The following is a 17,274-nucleotide window of genomic DNA, read 5'->3' as shown; positions in this document are numbered from 1 at the left end:
TTACACATTAAATGTATCAAAACATGTTTGCTTTCCATAATAGTTTTTCCCCTGCTTAACTGATAACAGATGTAAGGACTCAATCTGGACAGAAATGTAAAAGCTTTACCAATGTAGTCAATGTAGTCATATATGGATATTTAGTCAAATGTGTATAAGCAGGTCAAATGAGATGCTTGGAGACTTAGGACATCACAGGATGGGCATATATTCCCAAAAAAGGAAGCAAAACAATTAAATGGTAGTTGATTGTCCCCAGAGAAAACACACTTCAGCTAGGAAGAATCTGTACCAGATGTCCTGCTCACCACCCCCCTGAGTGCCTGTCTGACATAAAGACAACATAACCCTTTGGATTCGAAGACACTATAATAACCACATAAATGTTTGAAATAGCAACAAGAATTTCCTTTATATGCAATTATTTAAGTGACTGTAGATGAATCCTACACAGATGACCATTGCAAACATGGAACACGCCTTGCTAGTTCCAGTGATATAGTAAACCCTCTTAGATTAAAAGGCTGATAAAAATTAACTGAAATCTAATAGTAATTGTGGTAGGTTGAATAATGCCCACTCAAAATGTTCACTTCCTAACCCCCAGAACCTGTGAATATGTTACCTTACATTTAAGGACTTTTTAAAAATTAAGAACCTTGAGATGGAGAGATTATCCAGTGCAATTACAAAGGTCCTTAAAACTTGTAAAAGAGAGGGTCAGAGTGATCCCATGTGAGAAGGATTTGACCAGCCATTGTTGGCTTTGACGATGGAGGAAGGAAGGAGGCCATTAGCCACGGACTCTAGAAGCTGGAAACACCAGAGGAACAGATTCTCCCTTATATCCAGAAAGAATGCAGCTGACTGTTTGATTATAGCCCACCGAGACGGGTGCTGGATATTTGATTTATAGAGCCATAAGATCGTAAATTTGTGTTGTTTTTAGCCATTAAGATTGTGGTAACTTTTTACAGCAACACAGAAAACTCATTACACTTGTATAGTCTAAATACGACAGACAGTTGAGAAGGCTGTGCCACATTATTTCACCTGTGATGATGAAGGTCTACTAATCGAAATGCTGATTTCCAGGCTTTGCATTTTCACATTACAAATTCATTTAATAAGAAAATAAAAGGCCCCTGTAGAGAAACTCCAGCTTCCTTTAAAAATAAGGTCTTGGACTTCTCCTTTCCAGGTGCACTTCTTCAATGTCAATGAATTGTCAGGAACGTTTTGTTTGTTCTTCCACACTACTTACAGAAGCTCCATATCAACAAATGTAAAAGCAAAACAACAAAGTACACCTCTCCCAAAGAGTTAATTGATAACTTCAGAAGCGTTGTGCTAAAAAATTCACAAGCCTCATAGCGCATTTCACTTGCTCTTCTATTATAAACACTTGCTTTGTAACCATACAATCCTCACTATGACATATAAATCCCTTGGCTGTAGAAATTAACCTCATTAAGAAAAACTAAGGTGGTTTAATTTCTAAAGATATTTGTAATTTGCTTAATTGAATAAGAAGAAAAGAGAGAGCTTTAGTTAATTGTCAAGAAATGCAGACAAAACCAAATTGCTACATTAAATTATAAACATTAAGTTCACATTAAGTTATTTATTGAAAAAATTGAAGTTGACATTTGTTTTTATTACAAAGTCCTCCATCATCTCATATCATCAACATATAGTTATGAGACCTGCATTTGAAGAGTGAATAGAAATACAAAAATGTCTCTTCCTCCAACCCCATGAAAAACAACAACAAAAAATATGATTTTATAATTAGCTTGTGAAGCGAAAAGTTTTATGAATTACATATATTTTGTAAATTAAGAATGACAACAGAGCTAAGATTAGTTAATTTCTCTTTCTGGACATGTAAAATGAAGATAGCATAAAATTGCCCACAAAACAAATAAATCTGGAATTTTTTTGTATTTCAGGGTTGTCAGATAACATTTATATTACAAGTTTTCAGTTCACTTAATCAAGTGACAAATATAAAGTTCACCATACTATGTATTTTTTTTTATAAAAGCTTTCACCTTATCTAGATTTATGTGATGAAAACAAATTGAATCTATGTTTTCCCTTTCAATATATGCACTTTAAAATACAAAGAATTCACATGAAGAGCCTTCCCCATATTGCATATCCAGAAAAATGTATGGAATAGTAATTTTAAATCAGATACAATATCCAAGATTGTAAATAGTCTAAGAAATGAAATCAAGTGTGTAAATAATCATTAATTTTTGCCCTAGCCACAGCATAGAAAAAAATGTACACCTCTATCAGTATCTCTTATCAGTAAGAGATATCATTAGAAAACTTCACATCTTATGCATATACCAAAAAAAACTAATGAAAGAATCTTGTATTCTAAAAGAGTTATTCTTAGGGCAAAATTTAGTAGTCCAGAAATTGTTAACAAGGAAGCTAATCGATGATAACGCGGCATTTTCTACGTGTCATTGTTTATTTACACAAAAGAATTGGTAAATTACACTTAACTCAATTATCATTTCTTGAAACTTTAAAAGAAGATTTAGATAATTGTATTGGATCAAATGAATTGGCATTTTCAAGAGAACATTAGTTTGGATCAATTATCTGAAACTATAAAAATATTTTTCAAACAGACAAAAAAACACAATGGACAATAAAAGGAATAAGAAAATTATGATATTTTAACTATAATGACTATTTCTATACTTTGGAAAGTGTATAGAGGGAAATTCCCAGCGAGCACTAAAAGAAAAAAACCCACTGAAGATTCTGAAAGTCTGTTCTGTGCCCAATCTCCATGACCAAGTTACCAATTAATTAACTTTTTTTAAAAAATTAATTAACATTTTGAAGCTATTAGAACTGAGGTTCCCTTGCAGGCCTCACCTGTTCCCCACTTTCCATTTGTGTGTAGTTTACATATCCTTCTTCAACATACATTATTTTTTTTTATTTTATTGAAGTATAGTTGATTTACAATGTTGTGTTAATTTCTGTGGTACAGCAAAGTGACTCAGTTATACATATATATATTCTTTTTCATGTTCTTTTCCATTATGGTTTATCACAGGATATTGAATATACTTCCCTGTGCTATACAGTAGGACCTTGTTGTTTATCCACTCTATATATACTAGTTTGCATCTGCTAATCCCAAACTCCCAATCCTTCCTCCTCCCACCCTACCTCTCCCTTGGCAACCACAACTCTGTTCTCTAGGTCTGTGAGTCTGTTTCTTCAACATATATTATTAAACTAAATTTTTACCCTGATTTTTCTAAAATGACTTAAATAATAGTTTTAATGTTTAATAATAGATTTAAAGGATTCTAGAGCCATGTTTTTATAGAATACATTCTAATTTCTCTCTCAAACCACCTTAAATTTTTTGAAAGATATGTCTTTTATCCTGAAGGAGGAAAAAAAACAACTGAGTCCTTAGGGTCCTGTACATTAAAATTGGCAGGCTGATTTCAGTCTTGGTCTCATAGTTTCAGCTTTTCTGCTGTCCTGTCTGCTGTGAAGATGCTCAATCACAGGAATTTTAACAGCCATCGATGCCCCTTTGTAACCACAATGGCTCAAGTGAACCCTTTCCATCTTCAATAACTGACACAGTGTCAACATCTGCTTCCAATGAAGTTGTTTCTTTTTTTCTCAAGTAGAATAAGTCTGCTGACTGAGATCATAAAGGGTTGGGGTTTTTTTCCTCCTCTTTTCATGCAGAACGTTTTTTCCACCATATTTTGCAATTTTTTCTCCAAGTCAAGTAAAAAAAAAAAATGGGATAACTTCAAAAGAGATGTTTTTATTCTCGGTGCTAAGGAAGCCCAAAATATAATGAAAAAATTAAAACTTTGGTGATTTCATGAAAATGTCACTTTAATTTGGGGGACAATAATACACGGGGTCCTGGATGAATAAAAGTTTGGAACATGTAAGAAAACTCAGAGTTGGGTCTACATACCACTAAAAGGTTAATTTATTTTCCTTCATAAACAGCACACTAAAATAGAGATAATTTAGAAATTTACGTTTTATCTTCAACATCTAGTAGAAGGCAAAGATTCTCTTGCAACAATTTCTTACAGAAAAGCACAGTCATATCTATTTGATTGCTACAGAAATGGGTGTGGAAAGTAAAGAGAAGTGATGTTTGGGAGCTCAATTTTATGACTCACTCAGCTGATAGGTATTTGTGGTATCTGTCATTTATTGAATGTCTACTATGAGCCAGATGATTGAGTATATATATATGATTTCCAGCCTGCCAGTTAGGTATTATTATCCCACTTTACTCATGAGATAAATAAATGAAGCACCAAAACACACATCTAATTATGGCTAAACCAGAACAGAAAATGACCTAATGTCCAAGCCAATGTTGTTGGTTTTTTTTTCATTAATTCATTCTGCTTCTCTATTTATCCTCTAGTCGATCTGTAACATAAATACTAGCCTTTTCTACCTCTTAGTACCATTGTCCCATTGACTTAATTTGGCAAACATTACATAACCAAGGGACACTCAGTAAGGGATAGAATGCAGTTTCTAAAAATATAGTTTCGATTGCCATTTGTATAATGAATAACGAGCTCCTCAAGGGCACAGTTTATGCCCGTGCCTAGAATTTTTTTTAAAAAAAAGGTTTTTACAACATTGAAGAAATTAATTTCTCAATTATTTGCAAACCACTTGTTATCATTTGCAAAATGTAGAGCAATATCGGCCATTTTTGCTTAAAATAGTGATGTAAATAACTTTAAGAGGAAAGAGAGAGGAAAAAAGCTAAAGGGGAAAGTTAGGAGGGGACGGTTAACCTTAAGACGAAGCATTGATTTTTACATTTAGAGGTGCTTTTCAAATAAACAGTTAGGAACCAAATAACCTGTAAAGATCTACCTAATCACTATTTTGTTGTTTCTTAGTTCATGATAGTTTAGTGGTTGAAGCATAGATTCGATGGCAAATCAATGAGATGATTTTCTAGGGTCTAGCTCACAGATCTTTAGAAAGCTTGAATAAAGCCTAATTTATAAAATAACCAAAGGTGGAGTGGTTCCAAATGAAATTGGGGAGGGAGATGGTAGCCCTCAATAAAGCAGTCTGGAAGCCTCCAAAATTAACAGTATCATTTTGGTGTGAGAAAACCAACCCAGAGAGTGACAGCATTTTAAACTTAAACTCAGAATCATACTAAATTACAACTCATCCTCTTTTATGACTTTGGTGATAATAGTAATATGATTATAGCAATGGGATGTGAGACAATTACAGAGACAGGCACTCATCTTTTTTGACTCACATTTTGATCCACTCCTTGTATATGCAAGGATCCAGTCCCTGCGATGTGCCAGCGACACCTGGGCCTGTTCTCAGTGGGGGATCTCACTCACAAATCTCTCCTGTGTACAGCAGAATTCAGATCCCCATCTTTTCTTGGGTCCTCAGAGCCAAGGAATGTTTTATCAGATAGTTACCAGGAGTGACACAGGGCAGAGTGTCACCCTAATTTCAGGGTGAAGCTATCTAATTGTCAGCTCTCTCGCCTTAAATTCAATTCAGTGGAGAGTAAGGAAACGGGCAGAAAGTCAATACGTTTCTTCTCATAACTGGGAAAATCCAATTGAACGATCTGAATGAGTTGGAGTGCAACCCTGTTCTAAGAGAAACTGCAAAGGAAGTTAACAGGTTCCAAGGGAAGAGGAGGAAAATAAATATCCCCAGTGAGTCACCCCATGGGAGCTACTGAACACTGGTCTTTGAGAATTCAGGAGGACACAAAGTAAAACAAATTTTATAGATTCATTCAACCTTGTGCTACACAGATTTAGGCAAATTACAGATAATTGTATCAAATCAAATTGTAGATCAAAATGTAGATAATTTAACCAAGCCACTCCCTAGAAATCTAAGTTCATATCATTAGTAAGTGGAAGATTCCTTACGTTTGGACCTCACATTAGGTTAAATGTGCATACTGTGTTAAGAGGAGTCTGGTTAAGAAGCAATATAGTGATGAAAATACAAGAGAGTGTATAGATTTATAACTCATAAGATGCACCAGGAAAGAAGACTATGGCATAAAAATAGAGTTAAGGGAAATATTTGAAAATTATCTGTGAGAACTCTGCCTAGCTAAGCAGAGACTATGTTGTTCTTATATCTAAAATGTTCACACATATGAGATACACTATTTAAGATGGAAAATGTATTTCACTAAACATTTAATTTCACATGGGTGAGGACAGGGATGGGAAAAATTTGAGAAACATTTTTAACAATCTAAAACTTCTATATAATACTACCTTTTTAATATGAGCCATCTCTGGAAGCAAATGAAAGAAAGAATGGACTTTACATTGAAAGTCCTTAAAATACCAATAACGGCTACCTTTATAAACCTAATCCTTTCCTAATAGCATTTTAATGATAATCCCAACTTTTTCTTATTTAGATCCTGAGGGCCATGTCAAGTTGAATCCTGAGTCCTCAGTAATAAATTTCAAATAATAAGTTGTCAATTTATTAACCTAATTTCAGTAATTGTAGTATAAATCCCAATTTAAATTTATCTTGCCCCCATTTTTTCTTAAAAAGAACTAAATCAACTAAAACCAGAGCTAAACAGACAAAAAAGACGCAAAAACTGTTTTAAAATCTTACATATGCAATACATTAGTTTTCAATTTAAAATGATGGGTAACACTCTCAGGAACAGCCATTGAATTAAAGGCTTTGTGATGCGTCTAGTACCTTCCCAAATATTATCCCTTCAAACTATCTTCAGGAAAAAAAAATTCACTTAAAATATGGCAAAAAATTGCCATGAATGAGTAATTATAAACAAGAAAAATAAGTCACTGGCACTCAAAGTTAGCATGATTAAATGTGTTCTTTTTCCAGTAGTTGGATATAAATTCTGGTTCCATTTTTCAAAGTCAGATGGACGAGAAAGATAATTATATACTCTAGGCAAACTCTCCATCTGATTGAAAGTTTATGCCAACTTTCTTCTCAGTCAACCTCCAAGCAGTCTTTGGGAGAAATCAAAGTAATGAAATAGCCTTTCTTTAGTGTGATCATTAAAAAACTTCCTTTTCAAGCTTTACATATAACTCAGAGCTAAGTGAGCTAGCATGGAATTAAATCTTCACTGAGATTTAATGTAAAACAATACCATATTGGCTTGGCTATGGTGCTACTTTTGTAAAAAGGAGAAACTATCAAACATTTGAGGTAACCTAGAAAGCACAGAGCGTATCACAGACATCTTAAAGCCAAGCATTTTAAACATTTTTGCCAGTGCTTCTCTGAGAGCAAGTTCTTTAAACAGAACTTAACAATTTTTACAATATTTAAAAAAAAAACACATCCCTCAAAAATAGCCCATCGATGCTAAATCAAACTTTCTGTATTTTTACAAAAATAGATGCACATAGAGCTACAAAATTTTATTCCTGAAAGAATGATCATTTTTTTTGTGGTTCATCTTTTCCTGACAAGGTGGTTGGTTCAAAAAGAAAAAAAAAACTCAAAAAAAGTGTCGAACTGAAACAAAAATTAAACCATGTATTGTTAAAAGCAAGACAAAAAATAAAAGAGAGTTGCACAGTTGGCAAAGGCTCAGATGAGGGAAAAAATAAACAAAAATGCTTTTCTTCAATGTCTATGACCCACTCTGCTTTCTCAAGAAAAGGCTCCAAACCAAAGTCAGCTGGATAACACTTCCTCTTTTCCTTCCATGTCTACTGTGTCCCACTGCAGAATGACAAACCCTGGCAGCATCTTTTCCCAGTGGGCCCATGGATTCACGCTTCAATCTAACTTGCTAATACTGTGTGTTTCAGTACCATGGTGAGTCCTTACTCTTGTCTTGATGCTGTAGACCTAGAAAAGGTGACAATGAGAAATAGAAAAGAATCAATATACGTAGCACTCAAAAATGGGCATAATCTACAATGCACTATGTATAGACACCAAAAAGACAATTGAGCTTACAATTTTCAAAAAGCCAACCAACACAGTAAGTGACAAAAAAACTCTAGAGCGGTGTTATTTGCATGGTACACATTCTTTACTATGGTTTTATCTTACTACAGTAGGTGTGAATAATAAATAAAATAATATAAATGAAGATTTCTTCCTTCTAATCCCAAAAGGAACTGATATGGGGGAAAATGATATAACCTGTCTTTGGGCATTTAGGCAGCGCTTCAGTTCATACTTTTCAGCAATCATCAAATGACAGTTTTGGACTAAGGTAGTGGCTAAATTTACTGATTTTTATTGCCTTTTCTTTCAGAAACTATTTAAGATGGCTTATAAAAATCCATATCTCAAAGCCAGAAAATGAAATTTACAGATAAGTTTAAAAATTGGAGTACAAAAGGAAAATATGTGAACATGTATGAATTCCAACTCAAAGCTAGAATGATTAGGATGAAGTATATCAAAGAGGAAACAGAAAATATGACTCTGATTTGGTTCTAATGTAGTCAATTGACTAATTTCTGATGTGGGCAATTAGCACACCATCTTCAGCTTACACTCACTTGAATCATTTTATTTTTGTCCTGAGGTATAATTGTTTGGAAGAGTGAAGACTCCAAATAATGGTTGCTCTTAAGTTGTTTAAAACCAAATACCTAAACATGAAGAGAAGGCTATTAAATAAGTGAGTAGAAATGCAGTGTGACTGCTGTTATGTGGGTGCTAGGATCCCAGGCTGTCTTCTTGATTTTTTTAACCTAAACCTGTTTTAAGTCTGGGCTGGATGTCAGAAATTGAATGGTTAAATGAGCCAGTATGGTTTTCAATGTAACTGTCACTAAAACAGCTGTAGTGATTTCATTGCTTGTCCTTCAACTTGTTAAAGAACTTTATAAAACAATGTGTGTCATTATAAAACAGATACAATTAGTCAGTCATTGATAGGAGACATTAAGACAATCTACGAAATAGATTATATAAAGGGAGGAAGAACAAATAAAAGGAGTCAGAGAAGCACCTCATAGAAACACAAGGCACAATCTCTGGTTTATAGCGTTTGTATCCTGGGAAAAAGCAGCGCTTCTAGAATGCCAAAAGATTAGCTCCATCTTAAGTTTTTTCTCATGTATACTAGCATTATGTTTAGATACAGAGTCAATAGTTTTCCTTTCCCATTTCAAAAGAAGAAGAGAAGGATAAAGAGAAGCAGGAAGAAGAAATAAAAGGATCTGGGATGTACCAATTCATTCTAAGTTTGCTTTATTCATTTTCAAATAATTTTGTGGTCAGAATAATTTGCAACCTGACAAAGTCTCCGTTGGGTGACTTTTATAATCTAAACCACCTTAACTGACAATCTGCTGACTGCATAAATATTTTTTTCATTATTAAAATGTCTCATCTTCTGTATGACTCAGTTTTTTCCACACTTGAAGACTACATCAATCTATAGAATGTCAGCACTGCAAGTCATGAATAGTGTTGGAATCATCAAGTGGTTTGAGTGTCTTTTTTTCTTCTTAAATAAAAGCAATCCTTAGTTTGCGTTGCAAAGACAGATGACTCCCTCAAAAGCATGTTAGCCTTTTTCTGTGGACAAGGATTACATTACTTAACAGAGCCCTAAATATTCTAACCAGAATAACTGGTTGGAATAACTTTCATTATAACTTTGTCTCTTCAATTGTTTTGTTTCTAAAACTTTGCATTACTCCAAAGCAAACCTTAAAAAAAATCAATTCATCTACGCCCTGAAACATATTAAATAGCTAATGTTGTCCTTTTGGCTTAGCTTCTTCTTAGTGATGGGACATATATAAAATTTTTACTTTGATTACTAGGTATCTATACCTGTAAATTTCAAAATAGGTGTAAGTAAAGCACAAGAAAATGAACAACCACAGGCAAAAGACCCTACTACTAGTAAGTTGTAACAGGAAAGCAGGACTATGATCTTTCTTGTTAAACACTTGTTGAAGGAAGATCAGAATATTTAAGAATCAGCCAGTACACTTAGTTTTCCAAGTAAGGGTGAAAGGGGACAAAGTCATTAACCCATGATCCTTATGTGGTCTCTATATATCTTTAATCCATGATCCTTACATGATCTACAGTTACTTGGGGTTTCCCCAAATTTTCTTACCAGAACACAAAATCAACTCTGCTATTATTTTGTTCCTATTTAGCCTTTTTTTTGCCTTCTCAATTCCTCAGCTCAAACCTATATGCAATTAGTTTATAACACATTCTGAAATCTGCCCACTGGCTAGCTGAAATCACCCATGTTTTTCTCTTGATGTTAGTAACTCAGTTTTAGTTTTATTGTTTAGTCTGTGAGACTTTCCATGAAAGGAAAATAAACATCATAACAATAATGTTAGCAAACACTTTCTTAGGGCTGAATATGCCAGACATTGTGCTGCTTTATGTGAAATATCTCATTTAATGCTTCCAACCATGCTAAATATATATATATATATATATATATATATATATATATATATATCCATTTTACAAATGAGAAAACTGAGAGTAAGAGAGGTTATGTTAACTATTAAGTGGTAGAGCCAGGACTGAGAATAGGTGGTCTGATATCAGAGACAATGGTCTTAACCACAATGAATATGGCTCCCCCTATGTGGACTATATTGTCTGTAGGCTGTGACACTAGCCTATACTCCTGCAACTCCCTGAGTCAAAATCCTTTCATTAAATTAATTCGAAGAAAAGTCAATACATTTTTTTAACACCTTTATTGGAGTATAATTGCTTTACAATGGTGTGTTAGTTTCTGCTTTATTCCTTTTTGCACTGTTTAGAAACACCCTGATTTAACAGAACTGATACCAGTGTTAACAAAATAGCTCTCCTATTGTGTTTTTTTAAACTATACATTTGAAAAGCTTTACCCAAGACACAGCAAATGATTACACAGTAATTAGTTTGTTATACTTCAGATGAAGACTACTCCAATAGTGTAATGGACATGTTTTATTAACTGATGTGTTTTTTTGATATGTGTCTTTAATATAACCACTCCTCCCTGCCCCCCACAGACCTCCCCAGTGTGAACACTGAAGACATAGGGTGGCCATTTGACTCATGAGGTGGTTGTCAGAAATGGGACCAAAGAACAAAGACATCACATTGTTGGCTTCAGAGTTTGAGTCTGGGATGGAGTTAGGAGAAAAGCCTGAAAGGAAATGCAAGCCCACAGACCCAGTTCCTCCCTTCAGTTCCAACACCACCACCACAATCTGACCACCAAAAGAAAAGGGAAAAAAAACCCAGACCCAGGAATAGAACAAAGGAAGGACGAACATAAGAAAGAAATATAGAATAATTAGTAGCAGGAGAGAAGTCTTGGTCACAGAAGATCATAATAGGATTTCGCTTTAAAATTTGAAGAATCTGACTATATATCAAGGCATCATAACTCATTTTCGCATTTTCTAGCTGAGATTTTTGGGAGGCTGTTGCTTCACAGATTCATCTCTTGCAAAAGGCTCCGGGAATAAGGAAGTAGAGATGGCAACAGGGTGCGTCTAAGCATAGAAAGCCTAGAAACTTCCCCCTCCCTAGTTTCCTTCAACTCCAACGTGTCTGATGAAAAGATCTTAAAGTTCCCATGGGCCCCCTGCAACAATGATACAGAAGTTAGTTCAGAGAGATTTCTGGCAGGCCTGCTACTACATTCCATAGTAGTGGGTACCCCATGGAAGAAGATGTGGGTACCCCATGGCAGAAGATGTGGGTACCCCGTGGCAGAAGAAATGGCACGAGCCACCCCAGCTGAGCACCTTGGAGGGATGATCACCAATATTAGGAAGCTGAACTCGAAGTAATTAGTCACTGTCAGGGCAGCACAGTATGGAGAATGCACAGAGAAACAGTGGGGGGAGGGGAGAAGCTGGCAAACAAAGGCCAAGATAGGAATGAAATGACACGGCCAAGAGCAGAGAGCAACCTCTCAATCAACAATGTTCACAATGTGACAAACAACGTGATGCAATGTGAAGCAATCCCTAGGGAGAGCGTGAGGGAAGCATCTGAGAAGAGGTTTCAACTCTAAGTGGGACAGTGTTTTCAAAAACTGAGCAATGAAGATATCATTGGGCTGGACTATGAATACTCAGAATTGATGAAATGACTGTACAGCACAGGGAACTATATTCAATATCCTATGATAAACCATAATGGAAAAGAATATGAGAAACAATGTATAAAAAATCTATGTATAACTGAATCATTTTGCTGTACAGCAGAAATTAACACAACACTGTAAATCAGCTATACTTGAATAAAGTAAATTAAAAAAAATTTGATGAAGTTAAATTTTCTGTTATGTGGCAGAAATAAATAATAAATTGGCTTACTGAAAATGTTACACTCCAGCACACCTGAGTTTTAGGGACTATGTGATTATCAGAGTCATATCCACTAGAAAAGCATATCCTACTTCTAAGGAGGCATAATCACTTGACAACATCATTGACCATCGCTCATAAGTAAGTTGAATATGCTTCCAATTAATTTTATTGCTGGAGATAAAAGAAGTAATGTGGTAACCATGCACTGGTGAACATGCTGTTGATAAAAAGAGAAGAAGAAAAATAGGAACATAAAACCTGGATGTGCAGGTAGAATATTTTATGACTGAAAAGTAAAGAAAATACTTAAATGAACTTTTCATTTCATAGATATTAAGAGTCTAGCAAACCCTTGTGGAACAGAATGCTTGCTATTAGACTAAAAGAAGCTGGTAGCTTATTTCTACATTAAAAAAAAAATGAATCCCTGCTTCATCTTTGCTTTAATAAAGAAAAGCTATAATTATTACAAATATAAATATATACAACACTGTATTGGATGCTATATCAAAATATCCAACCTTCACCAACAACCTGACATCTAACACTGACATACTGTCAAATGATCACAAACCATGTGATGTGAGAGACAGTCATATTATCTTCTCCTACTTTATAAAATTATCACTGCTAATGATCATACAACTGCATTTGTTTGTCTGAGGCCCGGAGCAATCAGTTTAAATGTTAGTTAAGAATTTCTAAATAAGATCTACATGGGGGTAACACCTTAACACTAATGAAGGGAAAAAAAATAAGAGTGAGGGCTATCCAATTTGGGAACTATGATTTCATTTCAGGTGAATATCAAGATAGATCATGTTTACTCACCATGGAGACCTCCCTTTATTTGTTTTTAAAACATCTTTGTTTCTTTAAACTTTAAAACATCATAGATTTCTTGTTTAAAAATCAAGTTACAAAGTATTTCAAAAGTAAAAGTTCTGCGTAATGTACCCTGTCATCACACAACTTGCTGAGTATACTTCAGATGTACATGCATACACCTCTGTTTATCCTGTGCTACAACATGCTTATTTCACCAGCAATATTATCTTGGAAAACCATTTCATGTCAGTATATGTAGATCAACCCTTTTGAAGGGCTACACAATATTCATTCTTCCCTATACCATAAATTACCCAGTACTCTATAGATATGCATCATTCGGATACACACACACGTGTGTAAAAATATATTTGTTACTTATGTGAATATTTAGGTAGATAAGAAAAATTCCTGAAAATATGTTTGTATAATTGCTGAACCCAAGCATATACCCACATTTATGCTTACATATTTCATCGTGAGGGGTGTGTTTCAGAAAGTTTGTACCAATATTCATATTTTTACTATTATTATCATTATTATAGATTAAAAGTATCTAATCATTTCAATTTACATTTCTTTCAATATTAATGAAGCTGAACATTATTGAGATTATGGCATTTCTTCCTCTGTGTTTTAGCTTTGGCCTATTTCTACGCTTTTAAGAAAGTAATTTCCTCATTGATCTCTAAATGCTTTTTGTATATTAGGTATATTAGCATTTTTTCTCATGTATTGTATTTTTGGCCAATTTGATGAGCACTAAGTACCTCCATACTTAGTACTTAAATTTTGGACAATAATTCTTTTAAAAGTCATCACAAACAAGATGCATTCTTGAACCAGACCAAGGATTAAATTTATTATGACACTTAAATTACAATTATTCACTTATCATTACAACTTTTACATACTAAAACAATAATAAAAGACACCTAACTATGACCGAGTAATAACTGATTAGCAGAGGGAGGGTTTTCAGTGTATAGAGACATTTTCTCGGGGTACATTTAGAATTGGCTTAAAATCTCCACACTGCCAGAAACAATGAGGTGAAAACTGTCTGAACCTGCCGAAATATCTTTAATTCAGATTCAAAAGAGGAGTAGAAGAACTTTAAAGCTCTCTGAACCTGACGTTACCGGTAGACCATAATTTACTGCATTATTGTAAGAAGCATGGCACCCACACACCTGCGGCCAACATTGCAGGTGACTAGCAGTTCAGTGGCCAGGTGTTTCCCACTGCTCCTGGCCCAGGTGGCAAGCCCCCTTAGTCTGTCTGCCCTCTCAGACGTCTCCTCCCTCCGAAACCACAAACTCATGCACAGACTCTCCAGCCTTTGCCTTTAGCGATATCCACTACCTCAGACTTGTGCACTTTAAATGCCCAGCTGGAAGGGAAACTGGCAAGTACTTTAAGCATAAGAATATGGAATTACAAACCTGGACCAGCCATTCTAAAACCGACCTTTTGGACAAATATATAATATAAATCACAGAGTTAGGTAGTTTTTGATCACAGCAGCAATTTACCACGTTCAAAATGTCAGTGTCAGTGTGATAACCTCTTGGCTGAGAGAAGCTGGGGACCAGGAGGTGCAATACAGCATGAAGACACCTCTCACCAAGTTAGTGACCTCAATTTCAAAGCAGATAAAAAGTAACTTTGAAGACAGAGACAAAGAATAAAGCAAAAAAGGAATGGGGAAGAGCGAAATGAAATACCCTCTGTGATTTCTTCTACAGACTTTCTCCGAGAACTGGAGAAGAGCAAGACCAGAAAAACGCCTGGATCACTTATTGTAACTGAAACCACAAGTTAAAATACTCTCAAGAGATTCTAACCATCCAGACATCTGCTGGATAACAAATACAGCCAAACATGCATCTTTAAAGAGGTTTCTAGGTTATGCAGTGACAGCTTTACGATCCAGAAAATAGATAATCCAACCAAAGGAAGAGCTAATCTGGATCCACTGCTTACCCATAAAACCTTAAATAGGGACACAACACCAATACAGCAAACATTCTACCTGAAACTATGAGTTAGTTAAGAACTCTAAAATCTTAGAACTTACTTCAGAACTGCAGAAATACAATGTAATTTTTATGCCCATTTAGTTTAAGTAATCAATCTTCCCATTAAATCAAAACATATTGGAAAATATTCAGTAAGAATGAGACATGGTGTATATAGATCAATTCTACACTGACATCAGTAATTTTTCATCTCACTTCTATGTGACACGAATATAAGCTCACTCTCTGACATTATCCAGAAACGTCTGTCCAATCCAAGCAAACATAAATAGGGCTTCAATGATTGTGAAGATGCTAGATGTCACCTGATACTGCTCAAACAAGGCAGCTATGAAAATAAGCATTATAACACATGCTTGTGGTCAACAAAAATTAAGTGCCCAGTTTATCAGGCTGTAACCAAACAAAAAACGGCATATTTTGCTTCTCATCGGTCTCTTGCAAGACTTTTTTTGGTCATCTTTTTGCCAAGGAATTCAGAACATGTTGGCCACAGACAACTGTTTGTGAAACCTTGTATTGTTGATAAATAGAACAATAAGAGAAGAGTTAGACAGCCAGAAAGAGAATAAAAAGTATCTGTAAATTCCACAGGCCATATAGAAATTTTGTATAGAATCTTTGTAGCTTATTTGAAAGTCAATGTGAAATTGCCTGGGGACAAGTTCTAAAATGGATTTCTTCATTCGAGCTGTTTCTTTTAGATGCATGCCTATATGTGATACAGGAAATAGGAAAGCATTACTGAAAAGACAATTTGCTGATACAAAATACACTGACCCCTGAAACAAGCCTTTTAATGCTTTGAGTGGTTCTCCATTAGAGTCATGTTAGAATTAAGTATGAGTTTATTGAACTTCTATAGCTCTCCTCTCAGGCAAGCATATAAGCTTCTCTTGGGAAGACACTGTGTACTCTGACAACATCCCCAATCCCCATCCCCAATCAACGACAGGTAGTTGATGACAACTCCTTCAAGAAAATAATCAAAAGATAATGGTGTTGCCCAATTTTGCTTGCAATTTTTAAGAAAACATTTCAGAAAGCAAGAGATGCCACCCAATTTATATAGCTACTGATAGCAACTTGTTCACAAAATTAATACTAGAATGGAACATGAATCCATTTTTAGTTCACAACTTTTGAAGATTAGCATGTATTAATGGAGCTTTGGTGAATCTAATTATACGCATAGTCTAACTTCCTTATTCTGCACATAAGATTTCCTTTCGATCTATGTGAGTGTCAAGAATAAATATCTCAACCATCCATAAGCACAATGGGATAGGATGTACTTACTAAGTAACCCCTACCACATGGTAGAGCGTTTAGATGGAGAAAACTATGTTTAAAAATGTCAAAGATGTATATTCTGATGACCCTTCAAATCCTTATCTTCTTGATTCTTTATCTTCCCTTCTCTCATAATCTGCCCAATCAATACAAAACCACCCAGTTTTCAAGGTATGGCCAATACCAGCAAACACCACTACTGCGAAATTTGACTCCAATAAATATCACAGCTATTCTTCAAGAACAGAAACAAATGAAATTAGAAATAGTCAGGAAGTGATAGAGGTATTTAAAGTTTGCATCTCAATTATGCATGATGCTTCACGTCTCCAGTGTGACTTTTTCTGTTTGAAATGCACCATATTTATTAAGAATAATGAGAGCTTTAGCTCTGCACCATGTGTCACCATCTAGAAAACACAACCACGTTCATTAGTTCATTGGAATCTCCTAGTTGTGCCAGAGTAGGGAGTATCACCTCCATTTTGCATCTAAGGAAGAGGAGTGGAGAGGTTGTGAGACTTGCTCAGCATGATATAGCTACGTGAAGATACGGGTCCTGGACTCTATTTTTTGGCCCTCTGCTTTTTCCATAAACATCTCTGCAAAGATTAACGTTCCTGTATTTACCATCATTTTATGAGCCCCTAAGTTTGGGGGAAAGAGTAAATTATTGATAAAATCAATCTTTCTCCTCTCTTTTTCCTTGTCTCTTTCTCTTACACACACAT

At 34.9% G+C, this 17,274-nt stretch overlaps 1 protein-coding gene across 4 annotated transcripts in view; it reads right to left on the bottom strand.

Annotated features, from left to right (window-relative positions):
* Positions 1-1,604: 1,604 nt before the first annotated feature.
* VGLL3 (vestigial like family member 3) overlaps positions 1,605-17,274 on the bottom strand; it is a 47,368-nt gene continuing 31,698 nt past the window's right edge. For all 4 annotated transcript variants that reach the window (XM_082460541.1, XM_082460540.1, XM_082460543.1 and 1 more), the window contains exon 4: positions 1,605-7,908. In XM_082460541.1, coding sequence (XP_082316667.1) covers positions 7,865-7,908 — 44 coding nt within the window. In that variant the 3' untranslated portion in view covers positions 1,605-7,864. The remainder of the gene's footprint in view (positions 7,909-17,274) is intronic.

Source organism: Balaenoptera physalus (assembly GCF_965194825.1).
Source record: "Balaenoptera physalus genome assembly, chromosome: 4".
NCBI classification, from domain to species: Eukaryota; Metazoa; Chordata; class Mammalia; order Artiodactyla; family Balaenopteridae; genus Balaenoptera; species Balaenoptera physalus.
The sequence above is the reverse complement of the archived record's forward strand: the minus strand, read 5'-3'. Positions and strand labels throughout refer to the sequence as shown.